The sequence below is a fragment of the Gouania willdenowi genome, chromosome 3 (genome assembly GCF_900634775.1).
Source record: "Gouania willdenowi chromosome 3, fGouWil2.1, whole genome shotgun sequence".
Taxonomy (NCBI): Eukaryota; Metazoa; Chordata; class Actinopteri; order Blenniiformes; family Gobiesocidae; genus Gouania; species Gouania willdenowi.
The window spans coordinates 38,473,709-38,492,109 of NC_041046.1; the positions used below are offsets into that span (position 1 = coordinate 38,473,709).

Genomic DNA, 18,401 nt, shown 5'->3' on the forward strand with positions numbered 1-18,401 from the left:
AAAGCACACAACATATGAGAAGCAAAGCCACTACCAGCAAGTGTAAAGCTTAAAGTAAAATAATAACAATATTTAAAAAAAAAAAAAAGTAAAATTAACTTGATATTCATAGAAACCAAATTATCAATAAGAAACTAACATAACATACAACAAAGGACATTTATTTGCTGCTTGTATGGTGACCGTGGGTGTTCTGAAAGGCAGCACTAAACAAAATGTACTATTATTATCATTATCAACATTATTATTATTATGGTTATTTAACATTGAAAAAGGGGGTTTAATTTTAAACAATGATATATGAAATTCGTGCCTATTATAATGACACGTCTTTTTAAACAACTACAAATTGAATGCCCAAATGTTTTAGTTCATATACAGTCTGTTTTTGTCTTTTTCTGATAAATAGGTTTAAAATTAATCACAAAAACATTAATAGGTGAACAACTTTAAAACAGTTTGTTTTAATTTTTTGTCGAAATGACTTTCAGTCAAAAAGGGAGATAAATAGGAAATTATTGATATTATTGGTACTTGATTATTTTATGTATGACTTATTGTACTTGTACTTGAGTACAATTTAAACCAAGTAACAGTTCTTCTACTTGAGTAGGATATATCAGTACTCTTTAAAGTGTTGCAATAATTTGTAAATATGTTTCGCACTTCTCAGCCACCGTACTTTACACCTCTGGTTTTACTTTATTCACTCTCAGTACAGTATGAGTGACTTCCGATTTGGTCTCCACCCATTACATGACGTCACACATCACTCACGTTGGCATTACGATAAGTCCCGCCCCCTCATTCATTGTAGCGCTGTTGCTTTGAGCCTGTGTTCCAATATTTCCCACGACACGTAAATGCATCGTCGGTGAGACGTTTACGCGTTTGACGGTGAAGCCAGTCAGAGAGGAAACAAGCTGCGGAAAAACACCAACAAACAACTCCAGGCTGTGACCGAACATGAGGCGTCTTGGAAATGTTAATTCGGTCTATTTAAGGACCTTTGCTCTTCTGCTTTGCTTGTATTCAGCCACAGGTGAGTGACTGACTTCAGCCAAAACCCTAATGTTTATTCATACTGAGCTCTGGACTGCCTTTTTTTTGGTTTTTAATTAGTTTTTACTTATTTGAGAACCAAACAAACACTTAGGTCAACGAAGACAGTCTTAATATTATTTTTTGACAAATTTATATATTATATTTTTAATTTATGTAACGTATTTATTTACTTTTAATGGATCTATTTATTTTTTATGTTAATGTGACTTTATTGTAGTTAATTGTTAGTTGTTATAACTACTTGTAGTATTCATTTATTTCCTATATTTTCAGTCACGTACATACACCATATACATAATATATTAATAGTGGGACGATACCCTGAGTTCACGATATGTTGTGATACGATTCATGGCTCGCAATAACAATACAATATTTTTGGGAAGGAAAATTTTCATTTTTTATTTGACTGTAAATTTGCGCACGACCTTTTCAACTTAATAGGAATATTTATTTTTAAACAATAAACAGCAAACAAATCAATGTGGTTTGTAGCAGATCGTAGAAATTATTTGCAATCCCACTTGTACCCTCGACGATACATCTTGTGACGTTTTAATATTGCGATATTGTTGCACAATATATGTAATAACATCACTCGAAGTAGTACAGAGTACTTTGTACATGTTAAGTATTTTTTTTATGATTCTTATTAGAATAGGGGGTTGCTGTAATAATTATGTATTCAACTTTTCCAGAACTAATGTTATTTATTGGCTGTTGCTAAATAAATGATCTTTTAAAACAATATTTATATTTATTCTTTTTTTTTTTTTTTTTTTAATCAAAATATAAAATTCGATATGGCATGACTCCCACTCATCGGCTTTGTATTTACTTTATTAGCAGTAGTAATTCACCGGCCCCACTTTGCTAGTCTGATTTATTTATTTATTTTTTCTTAGTTAATAAGTTTTATTTTCATTTTTGAATTACAGGTTCTAAAATAGGTTTTACATTTACCAATACATTATCATATAATAACTAGTTATTAGTGTGATTCATCAAGCATCATTCAATAGAATGATTTATTAATTTGATTTTAAATGCTGTCAGGCTGATGAGGGAACATCTGTCAAGGCCTTTGGATTTCAGAGACATGTCGTCATGCAGTATACAGTAGGAGACGTGGCCGACCCTCTGTTATTAAGTGTAAAACGTTGTTATTACATGCACTTTGCACAGTGTTCATTGTAAGAGTCTAGAGTGCCAAAGAGGCACTGCTTGCAGGAGGCAGCAGACTCTTGTCTTTCCATCTAATGCAGGACAGATTGAAACGTAATCACCTTTACAGTCAGACACTGCCACATCCTGTTGAAGATGTGGTTTAAAGTTGAAACCTTATTGTGTCTGCTTGGATCCTTCTGGTCATGTGAGGACGTGGTACAGATGGAGTGGACAATAACACCATATGTGCTCCTGTCTGCTGTCAACTTGTGCCAGGTGTCCAGTCAGTCACCTCCCATCACTGTGAACTACAAATGTGTCACTTTAACCTGAAATAAGCTTGCAGTGTGTTGTCTTTATTATTCAATCCAAAAAAACTTTTCAAAGAAAAAGAATCACTTCAATTAAGGCTGGGCGATATATTAAGATTCAAGATATATTGAGTCTCCTATTTTGGTGATATAGAAAATTATATTATGGCCTATATTGATATATATTTATATATATATATATATATATATATATATATGTTTTTTATAACTAATTTTGTATTGAAATACTTGTTTTAGGAGTCGCTGCTTTTGCTACTTCTCAGAACGGCATGTAAATCTCGGTTAGATGGATTTCTGAATGCATCCTAACCCAGACCTTCCCCATAACAAACCACATTACCATATTCACTCACACGTGCTGTCCCTTACAGGAGATAAAGCCAAATGTCCCAGTCCCATTGGGTATTTTTTTTTACTCCTTATGTCTATTTTGTTCACCGATGTATTTTTGTTGTTCTTTTGTGTATTTGTCCAATAATTTTGGATGTATTTTTGAGTGGTTTTGTGTATTTTTTCTCCTTCTGTGTCTTTTGTTGTCCTTTTGTTTATTTTTGTTCTTTAATGTATTTCTGTTGTCCCATTTTGCTTTTTTTTTTCATTTTGTATCCTTTTGTGTATTTTTGTTCTTTTATGTATTTCTGTTGTCCCATTTTGCTTTTTTTTTTTCATTTTGTATCCTTTTGTGTATTTTTGTTCTTTTATGTATTTCTGTTGTCCCATTTTGCTTTTTTTTTTCATTTTGTATCCTTTTGTGTATTTTTGTTCTTTTATGCATTTCTCCATTTGTTTGTACATTTTTGAAGGTTATCTTTGTGTGTTTTTGTTGTTCTTGATCTTTTTTTTTTATTGAAAAGCGTTTTTTTTTATTTAATAAAGACACAAATCTGCCTACGTATGTGTTGTTCACTCTCATATTTGTGTGTAACTCGCTCCCTGTTGTTTATGTATATTAAAGATCTCGATGCTTTGCTCATCGCTCACCTGTAACTGGTCAGATGGGCTGATTTTCCTGAGCCACACGAGCTGCTGTTGTGTCATGTTGTGTAACTGCCTCAGTGCAACCAGGCTAATCCTGCAAGCTCTTAATCCTGCACATAAACACGTTTGGTCCTCTTGTTTACTCAAAGTGGGTTAAATTTGTCTCTTCTATAGCTCAGTATCTTGACTTCATGGAAACTTTCTAAAATCGATTCATAGGTGCTGAAATAATTTTATTTATTTTTTACTTCATGCCCCTGTCGTCTCACACTATCGTAAACTGCCCAACTTAAGTCACAAGTTTGTTACTATCTTATTAAATTTGAAAGCTCAATACTGAATCAAAATCCAATCGCGATGAATCGACTCAAAATCTTACTAATCAAAATCTTATTAATCAGAAAATTGGCCATTATACCCAGCTCTAGTCTCTTATCAAGTAATAAAATCGCCACAGAAAATTAAACTAAAAGACATTTCCCATGAGCAGGACATTTTTTCATATTTGTATTTAAATTTGAGCAACTCCCTCATCTACTTTGTTAAAGCACACATAACTGGAATGTCCCACTAAATAATTAACTTTCTCTTTTTATACGTGTGCCATCCAATCCTCTGTCATGCCAAAACCAGTTGCTTCAAACCAGTTTTCCAAGTTCATGTTTGATGCACTTCTCTGTTGTGCACTTTCAAAAAAAAAAAAAAAAAGTCTAAACTCGACATTATTCATAAACATCTCGAATGCCAAATAAAAGCAAAAAACAGAGCAAGCTCCAGCTGAGGTTTCCTGAACGGCGACTCTGTCGTGGCTTTAGGTGAGTCAGCTGAATGGTTCCATACTGTATAGAGGGAAAAAAACCAGCTGCTGAGTTTAAAGGTTGTTGATTTCTGTGGCTGTAGCGTGACTCAGATCTGCACTGATCCCTATGAAGGCTAGGGGAGGATCCAGTCTGGATTTGTGACTCAGCTTTTGAGGGCGTCTCTGTTGCTGCATAATCTCTACAGATGCTACAAAATCTATGAAAGAGACTCCACCAAATAGACAGAATGCATCTGGACCAGCAAAATACAGTAAATGGAGTTCAAATAGACTAGGTCCAATTCAAAGTTCCAATGGATCAGAGATCATCCCTCAAGGTTATTTACATATAGAGAAAGAGATGTTTCTGATTCCAGAGAAATTAAGAATTGTGGTCCACATCCCTCTGGAAATGACTGGAAACAACTCAACTCAACTTAACTTTATTTATAATAGCGCAAATTACAATGAAGTCATCTCAGTGCGCACTTATAAAATATTAAGTCCATAGTAAGAAGGAAAGAACCCAACAAAATCCACATGAACAAGCATTTAGCGACAGTTGGAAGAAAGAACTCCCTCTTTTTTATAGGAAGAAATCTCCAGCGGAACCAGGTTCAGAGGTGGCAGCCATCCACACAAACAGAATAGGATAGAAGGATAGACCATCCGAGTGTTCCAGACTAGTTGAGCCGCAAACCATTGATCAGGAACTTCCAGCTCCAACATCAAGACAACCTGATACACTATGATACACACATTACTAGTGGTTAGGGTAAAATTAATATTAAACGTCATGCGGCCAACTGCCATGCTCTGAAATGCTACCATTAGAGACAAGATTTTGTCTTGTAATGGGCACACGTAGTGATCTTAGCGATCACTACAGAGGGGACCAATCGCAATTATACAGTGTACGCTTTAATAATAAGTAGGTTTTGAATGCGTGTTGACCATTTACGTGTAATAGTCTGTGATTGTGACCAAAACAACGAAACCATCTCCGTTTTAGGTTATTGCTATTATACGATATATGCTTTAGCAAATGAGTAGGTTTTGAGTTTATTTTTAAAGGTGGAGAGAGTAGCAGCCTCCCGCACTAAGACTGGGAGCTGGTTCCAAAGGGGAGGAGCTTGATAGCTGAACGCTCTGCCTCCTGTTCTACTACTTTAGGAACTACTTTAGGAACTTCAAGAAGACCAGCAGACTGAGAGTGGAGTGTTCTGCCTGGACGATAAGGCACTAACAGGTCTCTAAGATACACAGGAACTTTGGTCATGTAGAGCTTTGTATGCTAACAGAAGGATTTTAAACTCTATTCTAGATTTTACAGGAAGCCAATACTGGAGAATTATTTTCTCTCCTGTTTGTACCTGTTAGTACTCTAACACATCAAATAATTGAGTTGGAGATGTTTTCTGGTCTCTGCAAATATAGCACAACACCAAACTGTAAACACACAGTGGCTCAGACCCACATTACAGACAACTCCTTTGTCCAAAGGCGTTCCCCGGGGTTTGGTGCTATCCTGTTACCATATACTGTACTTTTTTGCCATTGGTAACATTATCTATGCCAACAACATCTTGAAATCTTAGTTTATTGTAGAATAATTGTAACAGATAAAAGTTGTGCCATGAGAAGTTTAAAGTACAAATGACACCAAGTAAACTTCATTTTGTGCGTTGTTTTGTTACAAGAATGTCAATGCCATAACACGCAACTCTGAGGCAGTTTGCACTACAGGCAGATGATTGACAGCATCTCAATGTGTGATGCATGTTTTCAGCACCTGATTTAATGCATTGTTAAAGTAGAGTTTCATTCATTAAGTGTCCGTCTCTCTCCTACAGGGGATTATTGTGAGGTGAACGTTTGCCAAAATGGAGGCACGTGTGTGACGGGTGTAGGGGAAGATCCCTTCATCTGCATCTGTGATGACGGCTTTGGTGGAGACACCTGTAACCTGACCGAGATAGGTAGAGATAACACAGCAGAAACTCTGCAAAACAAAGGTTACACTAATTATAAGGACTATGATGCCAATCTGGTTCCTTCTGTCCCACCTCAGGACCCTGTAGCCCCAACCCCTGTAAGAACGACGGTTCCTGTGAGGTCATCGCTCCGACCAGGCGGGGGGATGTTTTCAACGGGTACGTCTGCAGATGCCAGCCAGGATTTGACGGCGTCCACTGCCAGATCAGTAAGTTATTTCTAAACAAGACTCAAAATGTGGAATTATTTTAGGCATTTGAGCTTTCTAGATGAATCAAATAATAAATTATCAATAGATATCTCACAACAATGAAACTTGTTCTGAAAACCATGCTTTTTTTTTTATATTACAAATTAAAGGTAATGAAATTTATTTGATGTTTTTGGTCCACATGTGTAGGATAAACCATCACAGTCATGTAAAGCATAAAAGAAATAAAACTAAAAGAAAAAAACATTTTAGATAGTTAAATCTGTTGTTGAATATTAGAAATAAGTAGAGAAACGTCAAATCATGTGCTTGATTTTGTATTATGAAATTCAAATTTAAAATGCTGTCAGTCATCTTCAACAGTGTAAAGAACCAACAGTTGACTTTACTTTAAAAAAAATATGCAAAATTGTTGCCTGAAAAAAATGAATCTATGTTGACTTAGATCAATAAGATTTTATTAACTTTAATCAAATCCAATTGATCAAAGTCAACATAACTTTGAAGTTAATCAAATGTAATTTGTCTAAGTCAACAAAACTTCTAAATTAGTCAAATGTAATTGATCTAAATTAACATAAATTTGTTTTTAAGGCAACAAGTTTGCTTATTTTATTAAAGTAAATTCAACGTATTTTTTTTATTTTTCACAGTGAAAGTGGATTTTAAAGGTGCATAACTTTATATTGGGCAGAAAATATAGGATGGGTCAAAAGAATTGAAACTATGCAAGAGCGAAACATAATCACAGCTAGAAACCACTTGAATATCTTAACATCTTGATACACAAACGGTTCCAAACCGTCTATGAAAACCCTGGAAAGAGGATTTTATAACTTGAAATGCGGACTGGAATTAATGATTAAGGAATGTTCTCTCCAAACTATACCAAAGACCAGTTGATCTAAGAGAGACCTTAATAATTTCACTTAGTGAGAATTTGTCCAAACGTAGTGACACTTGCACCTTGATCTCCAAGAAATTCCACTTTTTTTTTTTTCTGGGTCAGATATGCAGGCCAAAGTTTATTCTGTTCAATAAAGAGACTCTAGCTCTTAAATAATGTACTGTTTCACATCTATATTAAGGTGTGGAGCAGTGGAGAGCTTTGCATCTACAATAAATTGTATTGGTAAGATATAAAACTAGTATCCAATGAAAAACTTTTTAAAAAATCAGGATTTTAGTCATGGGAGCTCAGAGGAGAGGGGGGCCCCATTTTCAGCGAACGAGACCTTTTCCCATCCTGTCCCAACAGCAGCAGTGAAAGAGATGTGCAGTCTGCTCAGCACTTCCATGAAAGGGACTCATTCAGCGGCTCCTACAGTTATTTTGTTTGGCTAATTAGCGAAAGACTGATCCAAGTCTCTTAGCATGCAGGCGGGCGAGCTACTCTACTCTACTCAAACTTCACACTACACTCATTAGTACCAAACTGAAGCACAACCACTTTAAGAAAGCACATTATGTCAGTTTATTAGAGAAAAACGTGCATGAAACGAGGATTTCTTTGCAAAATGACAAACCTTCTCACCAGTGCAAACTTTTTTTCATTGTCTGACTGCTGAAAAGGAAAATCCCTGCTGACGGAAAGTCACTGCAGATTCTTTTTCTGTGAATGACCAAGTACTAACCCTGCCACATCCTACACTCTGACCACCAATTGCAGCGTTTGTGGAGTCGGCTTGTCTACTCCCAAACGCCCAAGCATCCTTTCATTTTAGATGCAACACACTTTTCCAACTGAGTGGAAGCTTTTGAGGGCAGATCACCGTCATACATCAAAAATAGAGACAAACACATGGTTAGAACTAGTGATGTAATGCTAAAGAGAACGTAAGGGAAAAGTTTAAAGGTAATGTGGCAAAAAAAAAAAAAAACATTCAAAGTTTATGAAGATACAGTGTAATGAGCATGAGTACAGCAGCCACATGTGCATACTGGTTTATGGAGGTGCATGCATGCAAGGGTCTATTTTTACTGCGACTTGTTCCCGTCACTTTTAGCTGTGATTACTGGTGTTGTCACAGCCATGCAGGCGTTTGGAGTTTGTTTCTAAGTTGTAGCGAAGGAGAAATCCTCTTAGCATTAACTGGAACAAGAATTAAACACACTGATTTACGTCAATTTGTCATATGCTTTAGTACTGAATGTTTTTTAGTCACAAAAAAAAAGTCACAACAAGTTTTTATGAAAGAGGTTCAGATCAATTATTGCAGATTCAATGGTCTGAATAGTGGCATTAACCATGCCATGGACAGTAGTGCAATGATCAGTCAAATGATTTTTACTTTGTAAAAGGGGGCAAATCTGGCCCTTTGGAGCATCCAATTCGGCCCACAGAAGAAAGTGAAAATGACCGAAAATGTGAATCATTGTGTAAATGAAACTTAACAATATTTGCAGAGGCTCACACTTTTCCCGGTGCTTTTATTGTACGATTGCAGTCATTTTCATATTAAACAGTTGAAAAAACAAAAAATTCTTACAAAATCCTTCAATTTTTCTCAAATTATTACATCATAGATAAATAGAAATAGGTCACAAAGTCTAGGAATTTTAAAGTGAATATCCTGTTGGGACTGATATCTGTCACTTATTGCTTGGATAGGTTAGTTTCTTACATCTTTTGTGTTATATGTATATGTAAAAGCGCAAACAATGGCACAATAATGTAGAAATTATCTTACTTGTTTTCCCACATTAAATCTGTGATGCACTTGAGATCAAACTTCTCCATATTTGGCCCCTGAACTAAAATGAGTTTGACACCCCTGATTTAAAGTAACTTAATTGTTCAGAATCTCTTCGTAAAGTATTTAAGGTCCAAAGCATTTACTCTGTTGTGTATTATTGTGTTTAATATTTGTTGGAAAACAAATGCAACACAGAGTTCTATAAAACTCTGTGTTGCATTTGTACTAAAAGCGCATCTTACATAAACCTTAGCTGTTGTTATTGTAATGCACAGAATGCACATTACTGTGTAAAAGTCCACTTCCCTGCATTTAAACATGCTGTTTGAGCCTGCCACCCTGTGGACACATTCAGCTATCACATTGGATGTGTTATACCTATTTGTAACTATGGTTACTACCAGTAATCAATGCATTTTATAATAAAACATTAGTATTTCTTTCATCTTGAATCTTACAGAGTAAATTTACTATTTCCACTATTATAACTGGGTTAAGTGTACCAGTTACTTCTACCATTGGTTCGCAAACTGGGGTGGGGATCCTCGAGCTGTAGCTTGGGGGTCGATGAAAAAAATAAAATAAATATATATTAATAATGCCGTCATTCATGTCATTACAAAAGTGTATAACTACATCTGAGCACCAATGCACCAAAAAGACAATCGTTACATGCACAGTATATGGATGCTGGACATGACGCATGGATGCTGGACATGACGCATGGCTGCGTCAATGGATATAAAATAATGCAAAAAAGTACTTCATATTTGCTCATGAAAAATGTGCACATATTTTGTTTATCGTTAATACATTTAAGATTGTTAATGTTGTTTACATAACTAGTACAGAGGTACTCTTCACTTTAAATTCTACCAAAAAGACCTTAAATATGGGATGTCAAACATACAGAGAATAGATAATTCCTATGGGATTTAGGGCTTCGAATGGCAATAAGTTGTGTTTATTTGACGTGAAGGTTATGATGGGGTCCTAGACAAATGTCCTCCCCTGTGAGGGTTCCCTGGATCTAAAAGGTTTTTTGAAAACCTTACTGAGATTACACGAGGAGGGCAATTCTTCTAAATGAAACTGGAAAAAAGTAAAGATAATATAATAAAGCATAATCTGTTACCCTGATGCTTTACACACACAACCTGTACATCTCCTCTAAGCTGATTTACAGCTACAGAATTAGCCATACCCTTTGATCCAACATGATCCTGTCACTCTGGGGTGTGTTAAACCTCGTTCCCTGTGTGCAGTTATATTAAACTGAACCCTGACAAACCCTCCATGCTTGATCACTGCTTCATCCTACATGGTGTCTTTGTTTCAGACGTGAACGACTGTGCCAACCAGCCATGTAAGAATGGAGGTGCCTGTCGAGACCTGGATGGAGACTACACCTGCCAGTGCCCTTCGCCGTATGTTGGGAAACAGTGCCAGCTCCGTATGTTCATTTCATTTTATTTATTAATTTATTAGAACAGCGCACAAATACATTAAGTTACAAAAACAGAGATGTTTGTACCAAACTCTAGATTAAAAGTTAATTTCCCATCTGTAGTGTTTGGGGGGAGGGGTCAAGATGCAATATATACAGTGCAAGGTGTGTATATTCTACCAGTTTAAAAAAATTAATAAAATTACGATCATTATAAATATAATTTTAGGATCACTAACAGATACAACAGGCTAATATATGCTTTTAATTTAAATAGCTAATAGATAGTTTAACCTAACAGTTAAGTATATGGTATATTTATAAATATCAGTTCAGTTTTACTGGTTGCATGAATGCTTTCTCACCCTTGGGGTCGCCTGGAAATACAATGGGCGTTGCCTGATATGTCTAATAAAAACAAAATTTAGAACATTACTCATTAAAATTTTAAATATATATAATTTAATGAGCAATATATTTTAATTATTTATCTATTCTGTACAATTAAAAAACAGAAATAGATATACAATGCAGGAAGAGGAAGGAAGCTGGAGAAACGCCGGAAATTTGTGATATAAAAATGGGGTCACGATAAGAAAAAGGTTGGGATTCACTGACTTAATGATTATAGCCATGCTGCAGGAAGTGATGTGATTGGCTGGATCAGACCCACAGACATTGACACGTGATGAAGTAATTGATCATTTGTTTTGAATCTAATATTCAGTGACAGTGACTGAGTTCCTAAGGATCTGCCTTGTACTCCAGGCTGCATCTCTCTACTGGGGATGGAGGGAGGAGCCATCGTGGAGTCCCAGATCTCTTCCTCCTCCGTGCACTTTGGCATCATGGGTCTCCAGCGCTGGGGTCCAGAGTTGGCTCGCCTCAACAACCAAGGCATCGTGAACGCCTGGACGTCAGCGACCCACGACAGGAACCCCTGGATCCAGGTGAGCAAAGTGAATCCTGTGAAGGCGTTGGAAGCTTTGACCTTTGCTTGACCCCGTTGGTTTTTGTCTTCCACAGATTAACATGCAGAAGAAGATGCGTCTGACCGGCATCATCACCCAGGGGGCCAGTCGAATGGGCACAGCTGAGTACATCAAGGCCTTTAAGGTGGCGAGCAGCTTTGATGGAAACACGTACGCCGTTTACAAACTAGACGGTCAAAGAAACGACAAGGTCAGGAATCAAAAACCAGGGTTGGCGTCAATTTCATTTTTCAGTTACAATTACTTTTTCAATTACCCATGTTCAATTATGATTACAGTGACCAGCATTTTTTCCAATTACAATAAATTTACAATTTTTTTTTGTCCTCAGAAAGTCAATTACAATCACATTCTCAACTACTAAAGTTCAAATTCAATTAATCACAATTACTGAGCCTGAAATAAATAGCCTAATAAAGTTAACCTTCCTCTTGTGTTAGCTTTCTGTTAGCATTTCTATACATAACTGATCCTAAATCAGCTGTAAAATACACTAAAAACAAATATCTATCATCTAATTTATTTCCTATCTATTGGTTACCTTGTTTGGTTTCCTAATCAATAAAAATATAGGTTTTAATATTTTTGCTGTGGGCGTCTGAGGCTTTTTTGTGTCAGTATATCCCTAGATTTAAATTATTTGAAATGGTAAAATGTGGAAATGCTTGATATAAAACATATTTTAATAATTGCTAACTACATATGTGTAAAACTGTACATAGAACTGTAACATGGTTCCCCAGTTTTGCGTTGAATTATAATTAACACATTTTTATAGAATTTCCATGGCAATTACAATTGCAAAGTCAATTATCTAAACTAAATTACAATTTAATTATGATTACAATCGCACAAATTATAAATGCACTTTAATTCTAATGAATTATCAGTTAATTGATTACAATTATAATTGACCCCAACCCTGTCAAAAACACATCATCAGTGGTTATTGTTGTTGTTTCTAAACTTGTTTTTTTGGATTTTTTTTGTGCCGCAGGTGTTTGTTGGCAACACAGATAACGACAGCACCAAGACAAACATGTTCGACCCTCCTATTGTGGCCCAGTTCATCCGCATCATCCCTGTGGTTTGTCGCCGGGCGTGCACGCTGCGCATGGAGCTGGTTGGCTGTGAACTCAATGGTAAACACACAGCAAAGAGGGTTCAGAAAGCACACAATGTCAAATACAGAGAAGGAAATAGTTGTTTGTGGTGAATGAGGGTCAGTTGATGATTAATCATGGCCAGGAAATGAAAATACAAGTTTTACTGTATTGATGGATACATGTTGTGGTTTTGCTCACAGGCAAATGTTAGTGAAAGAGTTTATTTAAACTGTATGACACCAAGTTGTGGTCGGACTATATAGAAAATGTGAAAGCAAAACGTTGTGGGTTTACTAGCAAAGAAATCAGTCACAGGAACAGATCGGGTTAAAGCATACATTCATTATTTGTAGCTTTCTGCTCTTTGTTGTCTTCATTCGTCTGCTTTTTGGGCCCATTCCTCTTCTTTCCACTTCAATGTAGTGGTGTTTATTGCAACGGCGTATTAGGGCCACCTTAAAATAAAAAGAAATTTGAGCACTACAAGATTAAAGTGGTAATATTTCAAGAATAAAGTCATAAATGTATTCAAGTCGTAATATTTTGAGATCAAAGTCTTAATATTTTGAGAATAGAGTTGTAATTTTATGAGAATAAAGCCATATTGTACAGCGCTCAGAGTTCCCTATTGAAGTGAATGCAACTAACACCATTAGCCCTTAAATCGATCACTGCCAGCCAGTACCTCCTCCACTAAAGAAGTTATTTCCTCCAAATCAGTCTGGATCTTTTATCTGAACAAACTCAAACGTCTGCAAAGTGGCTTTAAAGTCCTTAAACTGATAACTGTATGGTGATGATGGGCCAAAAGGCTCAGTATTTCACCACATGTGAAACCTAAAGAGAAGTATAATCCCACTAAATGTTCAACTTTCTCCATAACGCACAAGTGGCCGCAACACACACAACATCCTGTTTGTATTTCAATTTTATTCTCATAAATGTGTGACTTTTATCTCGAAATATTACAACTTTAATCACAAAATATTACAACTTTAATCTCATAAAATGATGATTTTGTTAAAATACGACTGTATTCTCGTAAAATTACCACTTTAATCTTGAAATACTGTGACTTTAATCACGAAATATTACAACTTTAATCTAACTAAATTACAATTTTTAAAGATACGACTTTATTCTCTAAATATTGCAACTTTAATTATGAAATATTACAACTTTAATCTAAGTAAATTACCATTTTTAAAGATACAACTTTATTCTCTACATATTGCAACTTTAATCACAAAATATTACAACTTTAACCTCATTGTGCCCAGATTTTTTTTAAATGTATCTTAATGTGGCTCTAATACGTCGTCATACTTCTTAAATTCCGATCAAATAATGTCTTATCAATCAAATATACAAAGATGATTTTCTTGACTTCTTGAAGGTGATTCCTCATTGGTTTTTTTTTTTTTCCTTCTCTTGTCTTCCTTCCTCTGATTTCCTTCGCTTCACTTCCATCTGCGTTGGATTCATAGTTTATTCAAACACGGCAGGTTGCTCCGAACCAATGGGAATGAAGTCTCGGCTCATCTCCGATGGGCAGCTCACTGCCTCCAGCTCTTTCCGCACATGGGGCATTGATACCTTCACATGGCACCCTCAGTATGCCCGACTGGACAAGGCGGGAAAGACCAACGCCTGGTCCCCCTCCAACAATAACCGCTCTGAGTGGATCCAGGTACGGAAAGACTCAGAAATCAGATGTTATGAGTTAAATGTGGCTACAAAATCCGTGTACCTTTCGTTCATTGGTTATTTCATTTCAAAAACCAAATTAAAAAATAGAAAAACAAAAGATACGTTTTTTTATTTCATTATTTAAAACCAAAACAGGAAAACAGAAAAACCAAATACTAAAAAAAAACAGAATTTCTGATTGGTTTTAAAATCAAAATAACAATGGCAACATATCATATTGTTTTGTTAGTTTGTAATTTTTAAAAAGCGCAGTTCATTCTATATCTATGCCAGAAAAAAATTTGTAACCGTAAGTGGAGACATTTTCAAAAACTGCGGCTTCTCGGGTCAGCGTATGTTTTGGTCATTGAATTTTCCTGACCCTTCTTGGCGAACTAAACATGACGTTCCAGTGGGTGAAGTAAATGTTGTTCGTGGTTTCCAATTAATGAAACAAAAAAAAAGTCTGTTTTTTATTTGTTTTTGAAATGAAATAACCAAAGAACAAAGGGTACACAGTTTCTACAGCAGCAGCTGCTGCATGTTACTGTTGTTTTTCACTTTCCAGGTGGATTTAGAAAAGACAAAGAGGCTCACGGGCATCATCACTCAGGGTGCAAAGGACTTTGGCGTTGTTCAGTTTGTCTCGGTTTTTAAAGTGGCGTACAGTAATGATGGAGAATCGTGGAGCACAGTGAAAGATGAGAACACTGGTAACCATAAGGTGAGAATTTTTTTTTTTTTATTACTACATGAGGTAGGATTCAATTTAGGCTACTAATAGACAGAGGTGTAAAAAGTACTGAGATACAGCATGCGAATCAAGTAGAAGTACCGTTACATGATTGGAATTGTACTCAAGTACAAATAAGTCATACATAAAATACTCAAGCATAAGTATAAAGTAGCTCAAGTAAATAGTAAAGTAAAAGTTACTAGTTACTTTCACCCCCCAGGTTTTTTTTTTTTTTTGGTAATAAATCTCACCACGGTTCCCTTGCATACAGTAAACATCTCATGTATAAACTTAAAAATGACAATTGGAACTTAATTTATTTTTACAATTCTTTTTAAAATCAAATAACACAATGAATTCAATTCAAAATAAAATAAAATTATAATAAAAGTATAGCTACATTTATTAACTCTAAAACTGACATTCATTTCATTTTTTGTAGTTTCACAATGTCCGTTAAAAATGATGTTTTACTCGTTGGGTGTAGAAATGCAACTGACTTTACTTTTTTTTTAAACGTACAAGTAAAATTCCTGACAAGTACACATAAAAGCAACTCAATTACAGTAATGTAAGTATTCTGTTACGTTCACCTCTGCTAATAGGATCATAGAAGGTGCATAAAAATGGGATGGGTTTAGCTCGGCATATGCTTCACATTATTTTTTTGTGTTTTTTTTTTTTTCTTTTAGCTTTTTCAGGGAAACATCGACAACAACACCCATAAGAAGAATGTGTTCAATCCTCCGTTCTATGCTCGATTTGTCCGAGTCGTGCCCTGGGAGTGGCATGAACGCATCACCCTGCGAATGGAGCTGCTGGGCTGTGACGACTAGAAGCTGAGCTATTCCACAGGATGGGACTTTAACACTAGCTGCACTTTCTAATTAGTGATTTAAAAAAAAAAAAAAAATTACTTGTTAATACAATTGTTTTTCTTTGTGGAGTTTAGAAGCCCAAAGTCCTTCAATAACCTTTTAGTAGCTTTTAATCCCATTAAAGATGCATTTAAACTTCTTTTAATAGAGATGCAGTACATGCATGTTTTCTTAATAATGACAGGCGTGTGCTAAACTTAACGTACTGTGGTATTTACAACTACATCAAACATCAAGTTCAAACTGCAGCACACGGATGGATGTCAAAGTATTGTCTGTCTCGTTGCATTTCCCCACATGAACTGTGTACATTTTTAACATTTTTACTGCTTCAATATTGCACATAATGTGATAAAACATTAATCTTTTTTTTTTATATATGAATAAACATGTGAAATGTGTCGATACTTGTTTAGATAATAAACCTCACTGAACTGTTTTCAAAGTGATTGTTGATCACCTTCTTTATAGGCAAGGCAAGGCAAATTTATTTGTATAGTGCATTTCATACACAAGGCAACTCAATGTGCTTTACATGATCAAAAAGTGCAACAGAAAACATTCAACAGCTTAAAATCTATAAGAACATCATTTAGAATCATCAGTAAAATCATTTAAAATCATCAAAAAACACATGACATCAACAACATGATCAAAAATCTCCCTCTCAATCATATGCAAAAAAGTGCCTTTAACTTTGATTTAAAAATGTTCACATTAGATGCTGACTTCAGCTCTGCTGCAGTTTGTTCCACTTCTTTGCAGCATAACAACTAAAAGCAGGATCACCATGTTTACTGTGAGCTCTGGGCTCCACTATCTGACCTGTGTCCATGGATCTGAGAGACCTGCTGGGTTCATACCTGACTAACATCTCACTGATGTAATACAGTAAATAGATCTCCTATCATATGGGTAATTAATTATAGTTATCATAAACAAAACTAAGTACCACAGTTTGATTCCTTGGGACATTTCTGTGTGGCATTTACACCAATGAAATGGCGACTGACTTATTTTCAGCCTCACGTCTCATCTGCAATGTTGATGTTTAATTCATCATAGACAATATGATAATAAAGTACTTCACCTTAACCTGACTCAATGTTCATCAATCATGAGTCCACCATATTTAATAAAAGCAGTATTCTTGTTTTGTTTTGTTTTTATCTTTATTTAACCTTGGACATCCCTTTGAGATTAAAGCAGTATAAACAACTAGAATATGTGCATTTCCTGAAGAAAATGCAAGTGAAGATGCAGGTACTGGTCTGCGTCGCACTGCCTTATCTTAGCATTAGCTTAGCATTAGCCTAGCATTAGCATTAGCAGTAACCCAGCATTAGCCTAGCGATAACATTAGCCTAGCATTAGCCTAGCATTAGCATTAACCTAACAATCGCAATAACCTAGCATTAGCCTAGCTTTGCATTGACCTAGCCTAGCAATAGCCATTAGCCTAGCAATAGCACTAATCTAGATATTGTGATAGCCTTATTTTCTAGTCTGCAATGTCAATGTTTGATTTATTGTAGACAATATGATAATAAAGTACTTTACCTTAACCCGACACAATGGTCATCAATCATCAGTCCACCATATTTAATAAAAGCAATAATCTGGTTTGTTTTTGGGTTTTTTAATCTTTATTTAACCTTGAAAATCGCTCTTTTTCAAGCTAAAGGGAGTCATGATTAAAACAATTATACAGCAACATTTAAAAGAGGGTTCTTTCCATGCATTAAAAAATATACAAAACAATTTATGTATGTATTTATTTGCAAGGGAGTCAGTTCCAATCAAATAAGGTTGGGGTATCGACCCTGGACAGTAGACACTAACAGGTCACTTGTCCATCACACATAGAATAAATCAGTTACAAACACTCATACATGATCACACATTTAACACAAACAAAACATTTACATGCTTTTTAAAAAATATGAAAATACAGAGAAGCACCAGAAAACATAAAGCCCTATGGTTCAAACCCAAAACTTGCTAATTGTCCATCCATCCATCCATCCATCCATTCACTGGTTGGATGGATGGTTGGATGGATGGACTGGGAAAACTTCATGAGCATTTAATTCCAATCTCAACCAGCAGAAGGCAGTCATAACAAGCTGTGCAGTTCAATCCCCACAATGCATTTGTTCCACATTACACCCTAAAAACCTTGGAAACCACATGGTTTTGTAATATGACTATCCCTTTAGCAGGATTTTAGGTGTAAATGTTTGAATAATAGGCTTTCTGAGAGGACAAAATTGTGCAGAAAATGTGGCAATTCATTTAAACCATCATCCT

The 18,401-nt window shown here is 35.5% G+C and overlaps 1 protein-coding gene across 2 annotated transcripts; it reads left to right on the forward strand.

Annotated features, from left to right (window-relative positions):
- The first annotated feature begins 818 nt into the window (after positions 1 to 818).
- LOC114455808 (EGF-like repeat and discoidin I-like domain-containing protein 3) lies at positions 819 to 16,530 on the forward strand. 2 transcript variants are annotated; one of them, XM_028437145.1, is made up of 10 exons: positions 819 to 1,042; positions 6,195 to 6,320; positions 6,413 to 6,544; positions 10,583 to 10,696; positions 11,459 to 11,640; positions 11,717 to 11,872; positions 12,680 to 12,824; positions 14,276 to 14,478; positions 15,046 to 15,201; positions 15,906 to 16,530. In XM_028437145.1, the coding sequence occupies exons 1-10, from the start codon at positions 967 to 969 to the stop codon at positions 16,047 to 16,049; spliced, it is 1,434 nt and encodes a 477-aa protein (XP_028292946.1). In that variant the 5' UTR covers positions 819 to 966; the 3' UTR covers positions 16,050 to 16,530. The 2 variants fall into 2 exon arrangements, with proteins under 2 accessions (XP_028292946.1, XP_028292947.1); XM_028437146.1 differs by having other exon boundaries at positions 14,294 to 14,478.
- The last annotated feature ends 1,871 nt before the right edge of the window (positions 16,531 to 18,401 follow it).